Source organism: Lissotriton vulgaris, chromosome 7 (assembly GCF_964263255.1).
Source record: "Lissotriton vulgaris chromosome 7, aLisVul1.2, whole genome shotgun sequence".
Taxonomy (NCBI): Eukaryota; Metazoa; Chordata; class Amphibia; order Caudata; family Salamandridae; genus Lissotriton; species Lissotriton vulgaris.
In genome coordinates, this window is record NC_141695.1 from 614075330 (window position 1) to 614092122 (window position 16793).

The following is a 16793-nucleotide window of genomic DNA, read 5'->3' on the forward strand; positions in this document are numbered from 1 at the left end:
AAGTAAGAGTGAGTGAGCGAAAGGGCATGTCTTGTTACCACGATTCCTGAGAGAGTCGGGAGTGTTGTGTTCTTTACGTCTTCGTGATTGTTTAGGAGAGCAAGTGAGACACTATTGCTAGTCAGTCCTGGGATTGTGGGTACTGAAGTGGTAGGAAGGCTTAGCCCCTATACACCAAGGTCCTGTATTCCTTTACATAGTTCTGTGTATGTGCAGAATCCCTGCAACACCCTCCTAATCCTCCCCAAGTCCAAGCCCAAAAGAATAGGGCTTGGGCTCCGGCTTGGAAGGCAAGGCTTCAGTCGGCATCCGAGTCAGTGTTGGATGATTCACCTCTGGCTCTGTGTTGGAGTCGGGATGAGAACCGGAACAGCATTACCATCAGGGAAGGTTTAGGTGGTACAATCGGCCTAGGGTCAGATCCATTCGTGCATCGAGGGAGCTCTAATGGAGCCGGTGGACAACCAGAGGGGGCTCCTCCCAAACCCATGGGCCCAAAGGCACGCCAGTGGAAATGGGCTGCCCAAATATGAAGTGCATGGCCTCCTAGTACTCGCAAAGTTGGGCGGGGGTCACTCTGGCTCCTGGAAACTCTGGAAGGTGCAGGCTCAACCACAAAGCCCAACCTTAAATGACGCCGCTCCTTTGTCTCATAAGATGACTTTGACAGACCGGGCGAAGACCTCTTCGACTTCTTGCGCTTGTGTGACTTACCCAAAGACGACTTGGAGTGAGACAGGATCTTGGGCTCCGCTACCAATCTGGGACCTTTCTCTCGACTGGGATTGAGACCATAATGGCGTCGCACGTCAAGCGGCAAGGAGCTTGAGGCCTCAGGTCTTGGGGTGCATGGTGTGGCAGTCGATGCAGGTTGTTGCGTTGTGATCGTTCGAGTCACTAGAGGCAAACAAGGTGCTTGCCGTCAAAAACACCTGCCAGTGACAAGTGGTGCAGGGCTTGAAGCCAGCCCTCATAGTTAAGATCCTGCCACACCAGGAGAAAAATTTCAAAAAGTTTTAGACAAAAAGTCGAAAAGGGTCAGTCAGAAATTGACTGAGTGTAGCTCACTCTGGATCTCCGCCGACTGGTGGGAAAAGAAATGACAACAGCACTCTAGGGAGTATCCTACATAGGCACTGTGCACGTCATTTCGGGCACGGACAACAGCACACGGAGCCAAAGAAAACCTCCTAAAGCCTCGCAAGGGGTACTGCTCCCAAAAACGTTCTGGGTCCAGTCTAATGCCTAAGGACAATTCTAAGGTAAGGAATCTGTGGCTAGAAGTCTCTGTCAGTCCATATATATGAAGGCACTCCTTGAAAGAAGCACAGATTCACACCAAAATAGACATCATATTAGTAGAAGTTTAAAGGGCCAGTGTGCATAGGACCGAGGCAATGCATTCAAAAGAGGTAGCACAGACAAGCAAAGGAATGTAGGGGATTCCAAAAAAGCAGCACAAATGGTCACAAAACAAACTCCAGGGAAGGAGCCCTGACACAATTACAAAATGGAGTTTGGGAAAGTATCATGCATGTGCTCCCACAAAAAAAAGAAATCTAGGTAGGCAGGTTTTAGAGCACTACAATAGAAGAACTAGAGAAGGTAATCCACGAAACAGAAGGGGCTGCAGGGAGAAGTGCAGGTAAACACTGGGAGGAAGCACAGTCTGTCAGTGGAAGGCCGCCCTAACACTAGGCAGTAGTACATGATGGGGTTCAGGAGGTGGCACTAGACTGGCACTATCAGGTAACACAGATAGACTAGGATCAAAAGGCAATTTGGGCTAAGACTGTGAGGCAGCATACCATCAGAGCTCCAGCTGTTCCGTCGACTGTTGTGCTTGTTTGTGGTCAGGGGAAGATCACATGCACTTGAAAGACCTTGTTGTCCAGGAATCTGAATCAGCTCAATGCAGTGACCATTGAGCTCCGATGACAGCAAGCACTGCATGGGTTTGTAAGAGAAGGCAGAGCAGTAACCAGAGAGACAGGCTCGTTGGTAAAAATCCAAAACTTTCTTCCTGCAATCAAAAACAGTTTGAAATGTCTTAAAACACTGTGATAAGAGCAAGAAAAAGGCAGACACTTTAGAGTAAAAAGACATAGAGCAGGCAAGAAAAGACATGGTGAGGAATAGAGCAAGAAACATCACCACTGGAAACAGAGATACAGAAGACATTGTGAGGACAGAAGAGGTAGATGCAAAAAAAAGAAAACAAAGCAGTGGTGAACAAATACCTTCAGTAAAGCTCTTTCAGGTGGAAACTAACCATATAGTCTGTACCGTTTAAATTCCCTTAGGGCATAAGACTAGATCCGGAAACTATTCAGCAATTGTTCATGTGTGCCAATAAGTAGTATCATCAGACTCCACAGAAGCACTGAAGTAACAGTCTTTAGCCATGTATAGGTGCCATTTCTAAGTGCTGATGTCAGTTAAGAACAAAGCATTCTGCGCCCTAAGACGGGTAGCATTAGTAAGAGATTGAGAACCTGGACAGTATGCAGAATACAACATGGAATCTTATTATCAACAAAAAGTCCTCTCTATGGAATAGGGAGTGTAGATGGCAGAAATGAATCTAAGGTTAGATTGAGCATTTACCAGAAAGAGCATCACACAAAATATGTTACTTCTTATGAAAGATACTTCTATGGCAGATTCCTCACCTCTTGAAAAGATACCAAAGTAGTATCCTCCAAAAATAGGGAGTCTGAGGAGAAGACTTTGCATTGGGAGGAACAGCATGCAAAACTACCCTCCCTGTGGAAGTGAGAGTCAATACAATAGTGCCCATGAAGATGTGGACAGACACCCATGGAGAAGCATGACAGATGTCCAGGACCACTATGATCTTAGCTACAGCTGTAGTGGTGGCTTTAGCTCTGGTGATTCCAGAAGGGTTGGGCCTCAAGGAGAGCAGGAAAGATCCAACTCATCATATCCCAGAAGAAATGAGAGCATCGCCTCAAAAAAACACACAGCCAAAATAGCAAAGTTTCATTGAGTGGTAGGGTACCAAAGCTTTGGCGGTTGAAGAGCCTAGGTGCAAAATGTCTGCAAGCAAATCTGCTTTGGTTGCCATATTTGACAACTGCAGTTCCAACACCAGCACCAAAGGATGCGCTTTCCTCACTAGTGGAGGGGCTCAACAGGGATTCCAATTCGATTTCTGGTGAGGTATCAAACCACTAGCATTCTAGAATTTTAAATACAGCCCAGCAACAGTATAGTAATGAGGCAGCAAATGGTCAGCATCATCGTCATCATGGAGAACATTTTGAAGTTCTTTTATTCCACCTCTGAGTCAAACATGACCTCAAGGCATTGAAATATTAGTATTGAGGCAAAGGCACTGTCTGAGAATCTTCCCACACCAGACTCTGTTTTGGTGACTTCAAAATGAGATGTTGGTCAAGATCAAGTCGAACCTTTACATGAATAGGTGACAACATAAGAATGTGCACCCCTTACAGAACTTTGGGTAGCAGGCAGTGGTTGTTGTTTTAACTGCTTTGACAATAACGGTTTCCTTATTTACATTGTAAAGCCTAGCCAGCCAGACAGGCAAGGAATGTGTGCACCTGAATCACAGGCATGATCTCAATGATGTAATAGCATTGTCAGCTGATAGTAACAATGTATTGTTGGGATTTGTACGGTGTCAAATCCTGAAAAAGATTAATAAAAATGTGGTCCACAAAGAAGATGAAGTTGAACCCTTCTTCCAATCAGAGATCGAAATCAGGGCCAAATCCATGGCTGACGGCATGATCTTTACCGAGGGAGGGGGGTGTGGTCAAGTACTAAGCACCTGTGTGAAGGTCAAACAAGTCAGTTGTTAACAGGGAAGCTCTTGACGGTGGATGTCAGTCTGGGGGCCCTGCAGTATCCATGGGATTTGAAGGCTCTCCAGGGGGAATCGGGATCTTCTGCAAAAGATGCAGCTTTGCCCCTCTGACCGCCTCTAGCTGCCCCAGAATTAGAGATGCAACAAACAATAAGATGATGGGTGGAATTCTTACATTATTCTGAGACCTAGAACAGGACCAGGTATTGCCACGAAAACAGGCCCAAGATTTGGAGTTTGACCGACCTGGTTTCTCGTGCTCAGTAACATTCAGCTTAACCCCTCGCTTTCTGCTGGCCTTCGGGTGCATCAGGCAGCATTTCTCACATGAGCTAGAATAATGCTTGATCGGAGACACCAAAGGCAGACGTCATGCGGGGCAGTATCCAGCATCTGCTTCCTATAGGGCAGCCGAGCTTCAAGCATGTAGTCTTCAAGGGACCCATAACACAAGCACACTGTAAAGAAAAACATTTTGTAGGAAGGACAGACAGAAGCGGAGTTTGGGATCTGCATAAAAGGGTGCTGAAAAAAGGAACTGATGTTGGCACTCAAGGGTGGTGTCTCTGTATGGCTCTAAGTCATCACTACAGGAGGTGAGAAGAACGCTAGAGGCAGATCAAGACTCCTATTAGACCTCTAAATATAAAATAAAAAAAACAATAACAATTAAAGAGGCATTCTCATGAAAAGCGTCAAGAATTTGGAACCAATGTCCAGAGAGACCGATCCACAACCCTAAACCCACCTTTTCAATTTACACACAGCTACCTAGACACTGCTGCACCTTGAAATATTATTATTATTCCTGCTCAGTTGCATTATATAAATACTTTAAATAAATAACCTTTCATGCAGGGTGGCTGACTGATTATGCAGTTCAGTGATCTGAATGTGTGGTCTATTTGATTGGGCACCTATTCTGTCTCGGTTTTATAATTCCGCACAGTTTTTGAATGCTGTTGTGTATTATATTTTAAGTTTCTGAATTATTATAGTGCTCCAAGTGTCAATCTGTAGGGGATATTTGCAGCAAACTAAATAATTAAAATATTTCTCGTGGCACACTAATCATGATTAGGGATGTTTTTAATGCCGTAGTTTTGTGAAGCACCTAATTTTTACCTTTTGCTTTCTTCACCCGTGCAAAGTATTACTCTTCTAAAAGAGAAAAATGTTCACTAATAGAATCTACAATTAACAAGGAAGGGAGGTAGAGTACAAAAATAGGATTCCTACTCCACGGGCGCTGATAAATAAACAAGAAGAATCCTACTACCAGTGTGTACCACAGGGAGGGGGGGAACACTCAGTGTTGTGTAAAATACCCCTCACACACCAACAGGCCCCTTGGTGTCATGCTTCATCATCGGGGTCTTCGCATCCCGCTAGGGGGATGCGGCACGCTACGACCTGCGACTACGCGGGAGCGTTGACAAGTTGGACTATGTGTGGTGTGTGTTGAGTGCAAGTGAAGGGGTTAATGTGAGTGAAGGGTGTGGTGAAAAGTTAAAAAGTACCTGGCTAGTGGGTGATGTGAAAAAACTTTATTTCGTACCCCTAGCTGGTGCTATTAAAAAGGTGTGCAAAAGAGCGAGGTTAACTGTCTTAATTAGGGACAGAACCTCTGGTGTGCGTCGACATGTTTCGGTACTGGTGTACCTTCTTCAGGACGGGGCACAACTTCCCAACCCTACTCACGTTTTTCTATAAAAAATTGTTATCTTAATTCTCTAAAAAGTGATAACAATTTAAAGAAGGCTACAGTGTGCCTACAGCGGTTCTTTTGGATCATGCAATTGCATGCCCTGAAAAAAAGAAAAAATCCATAAGGTTTGGTTGCCATATAGGATTGGCTCAGACGGGTGCAGTCACCTGGAGCCCCAAACAGTTAAATAAACCTGTAAAAAAGAGACACACAAGACACACAACATATAAGACACACGTAAGGCTTTTGTTTATACTCATTTTCTCTGGACATACTCATGGTCATTGTAGTATATTGCATCATGAGCAAATCCTAGGCATCAAGGTAGGTAGGTGGATCCACAATCTATGGAGGTAGAGAAGTGGTTTCAGTGTTGTTGTTCCTTTTACTCACTGTTTAACTCCACGCTACATCTGGACAAATTGGAGTTGCGTTTGTTGTAATATACTCACGAAATCCACCTAAATTGGCCTCCTTCTACCACCCTGTGCTGCTCCGCTGTGAATACATAGGTAAGCAGCTAGGCGGTATATATAGAGGATGTAGGTGTAATCTCATTCGTTAATTGGCGGAAATTGAAGGCGACCTTGTAAGGAACATCCGTGTTGCCGCCTATCGTGTACATGTGTTCTGACCACATGTAACATGTATCCCTCTCTCATTCATTAATTACCGGGTTTTAGGTTGTCCAAATATGGACTATCCGCTCCCCAGCCACTCATGGGCTCGGGCCCCGACTCCCGTTGCCAGCGGTCCCTTCTGCGCAGGTTCGGCTCATGTGTATTTCTGGCGCGCATACGCACAAGCGTGTTTGCCGCGCCTCCCTCAACTTATTTTCGGCGCATGCGTGATCCTGTCTATGGGTAGCGCTGATCACTGGAGCTGTATAGTATTTCCCTGAGGGATTGCTTTGTTGTTTGATCGTCACTCAGAGTATGCCTAGGTGCGAATTACGAATCCGTTTTTCTTATAAACAGAGGCACGAAGGGAAATGTTAAATGCACAATATCCTCATCCTTTTCAGTGTGTGTTTTGTCTATAAGGATTTCATACTTTTCATTTAACTCGCTGTTTGGTGAAAAGACCAATAGGATGTTTTCAGTTCGACGGCCTCTTTTTTTGCTGACATTTACATAAGGGAATTTTTGTTGTTGACGTTCTCATATCCCAAGCATGGTCAGGTGATTTGGCTCCATGGGATATCGTCGTTGAGACCTGTGACATGGGTTCCTAAGCGGAACACCCATCGTTGTTCCTTCTGGAACAGGCCTGTTTCAGAGGGTAGACGTTCGATGACCGTCCAGCGTAAATCATTGATGCAATGCAGGTGTTCCAAAAAATGTGATGCCATCTTGGTCGTCGTTTTCTTGCAGCGTATATTACTTTTATGCTCCCCTATCCTTACTTTGACGGGTCGGGTGGTCATACCTATATATTCCAGTCCACACGGGCATGTTATCATATAGACCACGTTTTTTGTATCACAATTGGAAAATTGGCGTTGTTCCCATGATGTGCCATTTCTAAAGGTTAGGGTTTTGCTTTTTTGAGTTTGGTGACAACAGCTGCAATCCCCCCAGGGGAAGTGTCCTTGGACACCCGTCATACTTTTTCTTACAGTGGGGTTTTCCCGTGGTCTAGTGTGTACCACAATGTCCTTAACGTTTTTGCCCCTCCGGTGTGCATACATTGGTTTCTCAAAATCAAGGTCTCCACAATTCAATATTCCCCAGTGCTTGTTGATGACTTTTGATACCTGGTTTGATATGGAAGTGTAAGTTGTCACACAGATTGGTCTTTTGTTTGCTCCTTTATCTTGTGGGTTGTTCTCTATGAGTGCCTCCCTGTGATTGTTTCTTGCGCGTTTCATCGCTTTGTCGATGGTTTTGACAGGATATTGTCTTTGTATAAGTTTGGATTTTAAGTCTTTTGCCTGTTTGTTGAATTCGTTCAGTTCTGTACAGTTCCTTCTTAGTTTTAAAAATTGTCCATACGGTAGGTTCTCCCTTAGGTGCCTGGGATGAAAACTATCGTAACGCAACAGACAGTTCCTGGAGGTGGGTTTGAAGTGGGTAGTGCTTTTTAGCCTTCCATCCTCAGTGTATATGTTCAGATCCAAAAAAAACATTGATGTGTTTGAAATGGTGCTGGTAAATTTTAGGTACTCATTCTGGTTGTTTAGCCAAGCTACAAAATTCGTGGCCCTGTTGACATCCCCGTTCCATATGATGAAAATGTCATCTATGTACCGTTTCCAGGTGTTAATCTGGGAACGGTATGGATTACTTTCATGTAGGATTTTGTGTTCTTCCAAATGGTGGACGTATAGTCCCGCTAGACTTGGGGCAAAAGTACTACCCATGCTCGTTCCGTGGGTCTGTAGGTATAGTGTCTTTTTGTATTTGAAGAAGTTGTCTTTCAAGGCCATGGTGATGCATTCAAGGACTAGGTTCCTTGGTGTCTGATACTTCCATGCATTACTGAAGAGCACTTCCTCTATGATCTGTAGCGTCTCTTCATGAGGCAGGCTCGTATATAAGCTCTCCACGTCGAGGCTTACTAGGAGCTGTGCAGCTGGATCAAATACCTTCTCTTCCAAAAGTTGTAGGACCGATTTGGTGTCTTTCAAGTATGTGCTTGTTGCTTGTACCATTGGTCTGAGGAATGCATCTGAGAATTTCGACAAAGGCTCCAAAATCGAACCAATCCCTGAAACTATGGGTCTTCCCGGCGGATTTTCGATGTTCTTATGTATCTTCGGGATACAATAGAAGTATGGTATTTTCGGAGTGGGTTGTTGTAGGAAATCTGCTTCCTTTTTACTGAGCCAGTCATGGGCTAGGCCTTCCTCAACCATGCCGCCAATCCGGGTCCGAAGTCCTTCCGTTGGGTCTCTCTCCAACACTTTGTAGTTCCGTTCATCCGACAATAGACGTTGGCACTCTTTGTCATATGCCTCAAGGGTTTGTAACACTATTGCCCCTCCTTTGTCTGCTGGTTTTATAACGAGCTCGCTGTTGGCCGTCAGTTCTCGTAGGGCTTGTTGTTCATCACCACTTGTGTTATAGAAGACGTTTCTCCCTTGTGTATTCAGCTTGTTGACCTCTGTGATCACTGCCTTTTCGAAGGTTAGGATTTCTACGGGAATAGTAGAGTCGGGTGGAGTAAAGGTTGATTTCAACCTCAAACCCGTATCTGTCTTATCTTCTGGTATGGGCTTGTCTTTGAAAAAAGCCTGTAGTTTTAGTTTCCTGAAGAAATCCTGTAACTCCATGTTGAGTTTAAAAATATCTGGTTTCTGAGTTGGTACAAATCCCAGGCCTTTGTTTAGAACATTCTTCTGTGTCGCTGTTAATGCAATGGGTGTGAGATTCACCACTAGGTCCCTCTCTTGCTGGTTGACGGCTGGTTGGGAAGTGATCCCGTCATGCTCCGAGTTGTTCGGGCGTTGGGCTGTTCCTGGTCTTCCCAAGCGACAGTGTTGCCTTTCCGGTTCTTCCCACGTGTGTTCTGGCGTGCCCCTAAAAAAGGTTGTTGTGGCCCTCCATAGGGTTGTTGTTGTCCGTAATAACCATCGCTGTATTCTTGGTTCCACATTGGTCCGAACTGAAAAGGGTTGAATTGTGGTGGGCCCATAAATTGTTGGAAATGGTTCGGTGGTTGATACCCACGCCATCCCCTTTGTCTAGGGAATTGTTGCCTCCTCTGTCTCCATCCTCCTCTGCGTTGTCTGTTTCCTCTGTTACCGCTTGAATTGGAACCTGAGGAGCCATTATCCGAAGTGTCGCTGTCCGCGTCGCTGTAAGTGTTTTTGGAGACGTAATCCACCTTTGTGTATGGATATGCATTTTTGGGAGTGAACTTTGCCACATCCTTAGTTAATTTGTTGGTTTTGCTCTGTTTCAGATTGAACTCGAAGTCGGTCATCTGTTGATTTAATTCTTCGAGTCTGGTTTTCAGTTCTTCCGGTGAGATGTATGTTTTCAGTTGGACCTCTATTTTATTTATTTCAATTTTGAGTTCCTGTATGATCCTGGCAGCTGTCTTGATTATGAGTACTAACCAGTCTCTTGAACAGTGCCATGAGATTAATGACCACTTTTTTTTTAAAATTAAATTTTTGGGAAAATCAGTGGTTCATTTTTCACAATTAGACCAGGTGGTGCCATTTTGTTGCGAAGGTACTGGGTCATAAACAGCCCATGTAAGGCTGCTTTTATTTGGTTACGTCTAAGATTCAACAATTCGTTCCAATCATTTGTTTGCGGGCCTGTGTCCTGGCCTTCGAAAAGGTTGCTGTCAGCTAGGATTTTGTCGATTTCGTCCTCTGCGAAAGTGAGGCCATGTTCATCTTCCATTATGAGAGGGGCCGCTGGCTTCTTTTGTTATACCTAAGTGTGTGTCTCTATGTGTGTGGCAGAGTGTGTCTGTAGGAAAAACTCCCGCAGCTGTGCGCTGCCTAGAGACTACAATTAACAAGGAAGGGAGGTAGAGTACAAAAATAGGATTCCTACTCCACGGGCGCTGATAAATAAACAAGAAGAATCCTACTACCAGTGTGTACCACAGGGAGGGGGAACACTCAGTGTTGTGTAAAATACCCCTCACACACCAACAAGCCCCTTGGTGTCATGCTTCATCATCGGGGTCTTCGCATCCTGCTAGGGGGATGCGGCACGCTACGACCTGCGACTACGCGGGAGCGTTGACAAGTTGGACTATGTGTGGTGTGTGTTGAGTGCAAGTGAAGGGGTTAATGTGAGTGAAGGGTGTGGTGAAAAGTTAAAAAGTACCTGGCTAGTGGGTGATGTGAAAAAACTTTATTTCGTACCCCTAGCTGGTGCTATTAAAAAGGTGTGCAAAAGAGCGAGGTTAATTGTCTTAATTAGGGACAGAACCTCTGGTGTGCCTCGACATGTTTCGGTACTGGTGTACCTTCTTCAGGACGGGGCACAACTTCCCAACCCTACTCACGTTTTTCTATAAAAAATTGTTATCTTAATTCTCTAAAAAGTGATAACAATTTAAAGAAGGATACAGTGTGCCTACAGCGGTTCTTTTGGATCATGCAATTGCATGCCCTGAAAAAAAGAAAAAATCCATAAGGCTTGGTTGCCATATAGGATTGGCTCAGACAGGTGCAGTCACCTGGAGCCCCAAACAGTTAAATAAACCTGTAAAAAAGAGACACACAAGACACACAACATATAAGACACACGTAAGGCTTTTGTTTATACTCATTTTCTCTGGACATACTCATGGTCATTGTAGTATATTGCATCATGAGCAAATTCTAGGCATCAAGGTAGGTAGGTGGATCCACAATCTATGGAGGTAGAGAAGTGGTTTCAGTGTTGTTGTTCCTTTTACTCACTGTTTAACTCCACGCTACATCTGGACAAATTGGAGTTGCGTTTGTTGTAATATACTCACGAAATCCGCCTAAGTTATAATGTGCACGAAAACCTGTAGAGTTTCTTTGTGAGTGTATTCATCCCTGATCACTGCTGCACTAGCGCAGGTCGCGCTGCTAGCGAGCTGCGATATTTACGCATTTTAAAACCTACCTTTTGTGTATTTTGGTTCTGCTGAGTTAATTTCTTCCCTGTTTTTAATTCGATCCCTGTGACTGGGCTGTCCCCATACTCACATTTAATTCAGGAAAACGCACCGCCATTCGGCGGGTCCGGGTCCCTGGGGCTGGATTCCTGGGCGCCATCTTAGTTTGGGGTAAGTGTTTGGAGCGCGGGCGCCATTTTGGAGCATCCCGACGCTCGAGTTGTTTAGGGAGGCGCCTATTTAAGGCGTACTCGTGCTTTCCTTCGCCCTGATCACTGCTGCACTAGCGCAGGTCGCGCTGCTAGCGAGCTGCGATATTTACGCATTTTAAAACCTACCTTTTGTGTATTTTGGTTCTGCGGAGTTAATTTCTTCCCTGTTTTTAATTCGATCCCTGTGACTGGGCTGTCCCCATACTCACATTTAATTCAGGAAAACGCACCGCCATTCGGCGGGTCCGGGTCCCTGGGGCTGGATTCCTGGGCGCCATCTTAGTTTGGGGTAAGTGTTTGGAGCGCGGGCGCCATTTTGGAGCGTCCCGACGCTCGAGTTGTTTAGGGAAGCGCCTATTTAAGGCGTACTCGTGCTTTCCTTCGCCCTGATCACTGCTGCACTAGCGCAGGTCGCGCTGCTAGCGAGCTGCGATATTTACGCATTTTAAAACCTACCTTTTGTGTATTTTGGTTCTGCTGAGTTAATTTCTTCCCTGTTTTTAATTCGATCCCTGTGACTGGGCTGTCCCCATACTCACATTTAATTCAGGAAAACGCACCGCCATTCGGCGGGTCCGGGTCCCTGGGGCTGGATTCCTGGGCGCCATCTTAGTTTGGGGTAAGTGTTTGGAGCGCGGGCGCCATTTTGGAGCGTCCCGACGCTCGAGTTGTTTAGGGAGGCGCCTATTTAAGGCGTACTCGTGCTTTCCTTCGCCCTGATCACTGCTGCACTAGCGCAGGTCGCGCTGCTAGCGAGCTGCGATATTTACGCATTTTAAAACCTACCTTTTGTGTATTTTGGTTCTGCTGAGTTAATTTCTTCCCTGTTTTTAATTCGATCCCTGTGACTGGGCTGTCGCCATACTCACATTTAATTCAGGAAAACGCACCGCCATTCGGCGGGTCCGGGTCCCTGGGGCTGGATTCCTGGGCGCCATCTTAGTTTGGGGTAAGTGTTTGGAGCGCGGGCGCTATTTTGGAGCGTCCCGACGCTCGAGTTGTTTAGGGAGGCGCCTATTTAAAGTTGCCCTCTCCCGCGCAGTGGGACGCCGTCGCTTAGCCGGAGTCGTGCCAGAGTCCTGCCCGTCTGCGCTCGTCCGCGTCGAGGTAGCGGGTGCGGGCCATGGACTCTGGCCTCCTTCCTTATTATCATCCTGTTTAACATGGCGACGCTCAGGTACGATCGCGCTGCTCTCTTTTCAATAAAAGATAGTCTTCTGGTGTGTAATCATGTCCCTCTATCCCCTCTCTCGGGACCTTACGACTGTGCCTGTGGTTCCTTCTCTCTGGCCTCACCCATTGGGGTACGCCCAGTTAACAGGACTGTCCGTAGTATTCATACGGACTGGACCGGACAAGCACTTAACATATGGAGTTTGAATGTTAGATCTTTGGTCAAGCACCATCAGTCACTACGGGACATGATTGATACGGACCTTCCTGATATCATTTTCCTGACCGAAACTTGGTTACAGGACGCTGATACTGCCATCATTAATCTGGCTTTCCCCTCTACCTATACGGTGTTTATTCTGAACCGCTCGACTAGGGGAGGTGGTATAGCCATGGCGACTAAATCTTGTTTCCCGGCTGAGTGGAAGGCCTTGGATCTTCCAATGTGTGAAAGCGCCTCGTTTAAGGTAAAGGTCAGTCATCAATTCACCTTCAGCGGTGTGCTTATCTACCGTCCACCTGGGAAAGACACTGCTTTCAAGGCTGCCCTTGTGGATGTGGTTAGCTCGTTGGCTTCGACATGTGCTAACTTTAATATAGTAGGCGACTTAAATATACATCTTGACCAGTCGTCATCTCCTTCCATCAGCTCCTTGCTGGCGGACTTGGAAGCGATGCAACTTAACCAACTAGTCACCTCCCCCACCCATATAGGAGGACATATATTGGACCCCTTTTTTACCACCTTAGTTCGGGCTAGATCAGCTGACCCGATGGTGGTGGGTTGGACTGACCATCTGCTGGTTAAAGTGTCATGTTCCCTTGACAATCCACAACTGAAACCTGTGGATAAACAGATCTTAAAGCGCAATTGGCGTAAACTTAAGCTGGAGGAGTTTGTCAGGATATTGGAGGCACAACCCCTAGGCAAACTGCAGAATGTAGAACAGGGTTATGAACAGTTCTGCAACTGGGTTCTTACTGCCCTCGACTCTCTCATACCTCTGCCCTGGGCAAAATGTCACGCTAAAAATCGTAGCCCTTGGTATAATGAGACTCTTGCCGAGCTTAAGAGAACCTGCCGGCAAGCTGAGAGGGCCTGGAGAAAATCTTTTGATCCCACGTTAAAATCGCTGTACTTTGCCCAGCTTAAGACCTACCACAGAGCTATTTGTCAAACCCGGGCCGCATATTATGCAGCTGAGTTCTCCAACAGCCCTAACCCCTCTAAGTTAATCTTCAAGGTACTTAAAGACCTGATGGGGAAACGGGCCACCTCGCAAGAAATCTGCACGGACTCGCACTGTGAAAGCTTGGCATCCTTTTTCGTGGTGAAAGTGCAGAAAATCTACCGAGGATTTATACCATCTGCTCCCGGGGATGCTCTTAGTGATGTAAAGGTCTTGGTGTCCGAAACCTTGTCCACCATGCCGGCCATGTCTAATGAGGTATTCGACACTCTGAGCCTCAAAATTAAATCTGGCTCCCCCTTAGACCCACTGAAGCCGGAGCTTTTCGCCCGTCTCCCGCCTCTCTGTCGTGAGCCCATTTTGGAGTTGATCAATCTCTCCCTCAGTGAGGGCGTGGTCCCGCCATCCTGAAAGCAAGCTGTGGTCAAGCCCATTCTGAAGAAACCTAACGCTGATCCCTTGCTCCCGGAGAACTATCGGCCCATCTCCCTCCTGCCTTGGACCGCCAAGGTCACTGAGGCGCACGTGAATACCATTCTGTCTGCCCACCTCTCTCGTAATAATATTCTTGACGAGAGTCAAAATGGGTTTCGCGCTCAACACAGCACTGAAACTGCCCTGCTCTTTATGATCGAGCATTTGCGGTCAGTGCTAGATGCGGGGCAGACCGCGGCGCTCCTATTGTTAGACCTGAGCGCCGCGTTTGACACGGTGTCTCATGACATTTTGATGCGGCGTTTGGAGGAAGTGGGTATCGTGGGGAAGGCTCTTCAGTGGTTCCGCTCATTCCTCTCGGACCGGTTTTTTAAAGTAGCCATTCCACCTGGCCAGTCCTCGTACCACTCTTTGGAACTGGGAGTCCCTCAGGGCTCTGCCCTTAGCCCCACATTATTTAACCTGTATGTGAAACCGCTGGCTGCTGTCGTCAGGCAATGTGGCCTTACTATGACATCGTATGCCGACGACACGCAGCTGGCGGTGACACTCAGTGGGGACCCTGAGGTGACTGCGCCCAGATTCCGGGCAGGACTTATAGCTGTGGCTAGCTGGATGCGTAACAACTGCCTACAGCTTAATGCCAAGAAAACCGAGGTCCTGATTGTAGGGAAGCAGGCGGAACTCTGGGGAGATCAGTGGTGGCCTCTCGAACTGGGGGTGGCCCCCATCCCAGCGGCCAAAGTCAAAAATCTGGGGGTATGGCTGGACTCCAACCTTTCTTTTACCAGCCATACAAAGAAGACAGCAGCTACCTGCTATGGTATTCTGCGAGGACTGAGACCAGTCCTCAAATTCTTTGACCCTCCCACTCGGCAACTGGTGGTTCAGGCCTCTATCCTTTCCCGGATAGACTACGGGAGTGCCTTGCTCCTTGGAGTCAACCAGGCTGAGGCGACTAGGCTTCAGAGGGTGCAGAACGGTGCTGCACGGGCCATTGTAGGTCTTCCGAGACGATGTTCTGTCTCTCCTGTCCTGGCCTCTCTTCACTGGCTTCCGGTCAGACAGAGAATCAAATTTAAGGCTCTCTGTCTGACATTCAAGATTCTGAAGCTTTCCTCTCCCCCGGCCTTGGCGGGCCTTATTTCTTCGTACGTCCCCACGCTGTCCCTCAGATCCGAAACTCACCATCTGGCGACTAAGCCTAGGTTCAGGCTGAGCAGGATGGGAGGACGTTCCTTCCGTGTTCTGGCGGCGGATCTATGGAATTCCCTTCCTGTACACATTCGCGCCCTCAACAGCCTGACTCTTTTTAGACGCGTCATCAAAACCCACCTGTTCACCTCTGCTATCTGATTTTCCCTCTTTTCAGCTCTGATCTGTTGTGTTGTGTACATGATCAGGCGCCAGGACGCCCCTTCGCTGGGGCAGTTGTTGCGCCTAATAAATGTTATTAACATAACATAACATAACATAGGAGGGGCCAGAAAGAAAATTATTTGAGCACTTATTTACAGGAACATCCAGTTTTTAGGAAGTTACAGAATGCCAGGTGAATGGTAGAAAAAGAAGGAGCAAAAGTACCACACTGCAGCAGTTTTCAAAGACAAAGAATGGCCACCTTGGAGGGCCTTCCAAAGACACCGCTAAAAAAGTGTTGCTCTGTACTGAAGAAGGACATTTATCCTGAAACACGTGTCTAGAGATACACAGCACTGGCTGCACCAACAAGGGTGAAAAACTAAAGCCTGACACCGAAGAAACTGTGACCATGCACTGCATTTATTATGATGCATCGGGGCAAACTGAGTGCTGGAGTGTGAGGCAGTGTGCGCCCACCCCCTCCTATTTGAAAAGGCTCCCTTGAGCTAACGAGCTGACTTGCTCAGGTTGATGCACCTGAGCCCAGCGAGTGGTACTGAGACCTGAGAAGACTTTAAGCAACATCTCCAGCACCCCCAAAAAAAGTGTTGCTCCCTACTGAAGGACAATTATCCAGAAACACGTGTCTAGAGACACACAGCAATGGCGGCACAAACAAGGATGAAAAACTAAAGCCTGACACCGAAGAAAGTGTTATAATGCACTGCATTTATTATGATGTGTCAAGACAACCTGAGTTCTGGAGTGTGAGGGAGTGTGCGCCCACCACCCTCCTCAAAGACTGGATATATTCAAAAGAGAACCAGTTGTAAAGCAGTTGCAAAGTGAAAGTGACAGCAACATTGATAAAAGGAGAACATGTTGCATGTAGATTTGGCTCCCTGTAGGAATAAGGGTAAGTGGGAGATACAAAAAAGTCTCTAAAGAGTATTACTTTTTGGATTAGGCAAGCATTGTAAATGGGTCAAGTGACCGGAGACATATTCTCTGTGGGGAGGATTAAGGGGCAAATGGGCTGCACAAGCTCAACCATTTGCACAGGAAGAATGAGGTCGAAAGAGAGGCTTAAACAGGTAACAATGCTGTACTAGAAGCAGATGCCTACTATCGCCCTAATAACTCAAAAATGTTAGGTGGGTAGGAAAGAAAGAAACTTAATATTAATGTTGAAAGCAGACGGAGAACACTTTCCCAATTTGGGAGGTATATGAATGAATCTTTTCAAATGTCACCCCGCTCAAGTTTCGAACGCTGTGCACTAGAGTCGGACATGCCCCAAT

General features: G+C 46.6%; 1 protein-coding gene across 3 annotated transcripts in view; it reads right to left on the reverse strand.

The window, feature by feature from the left end:
* Positions 1 to 16793, reverse strand: part of TMEM94 (transmembrane protein 94) — a 734938-nt gene that overhangs the window by 246148 nt on the left and 471997 nt on the right. For all 3 annotated transcript variants that reach the window (XM_086930762.1, XM_086930761.1, XM_086930760.1), the window contains one exon: positions 1809 to 2023. In XM_086930762.1, coding sequence (XP_086786888.1) covers positions 1809 to 2023 — 215 coding nt within the window. The remainder of the gene's footprint in view (positions 1 to 1808; positions 2024 to 16793) is intronic.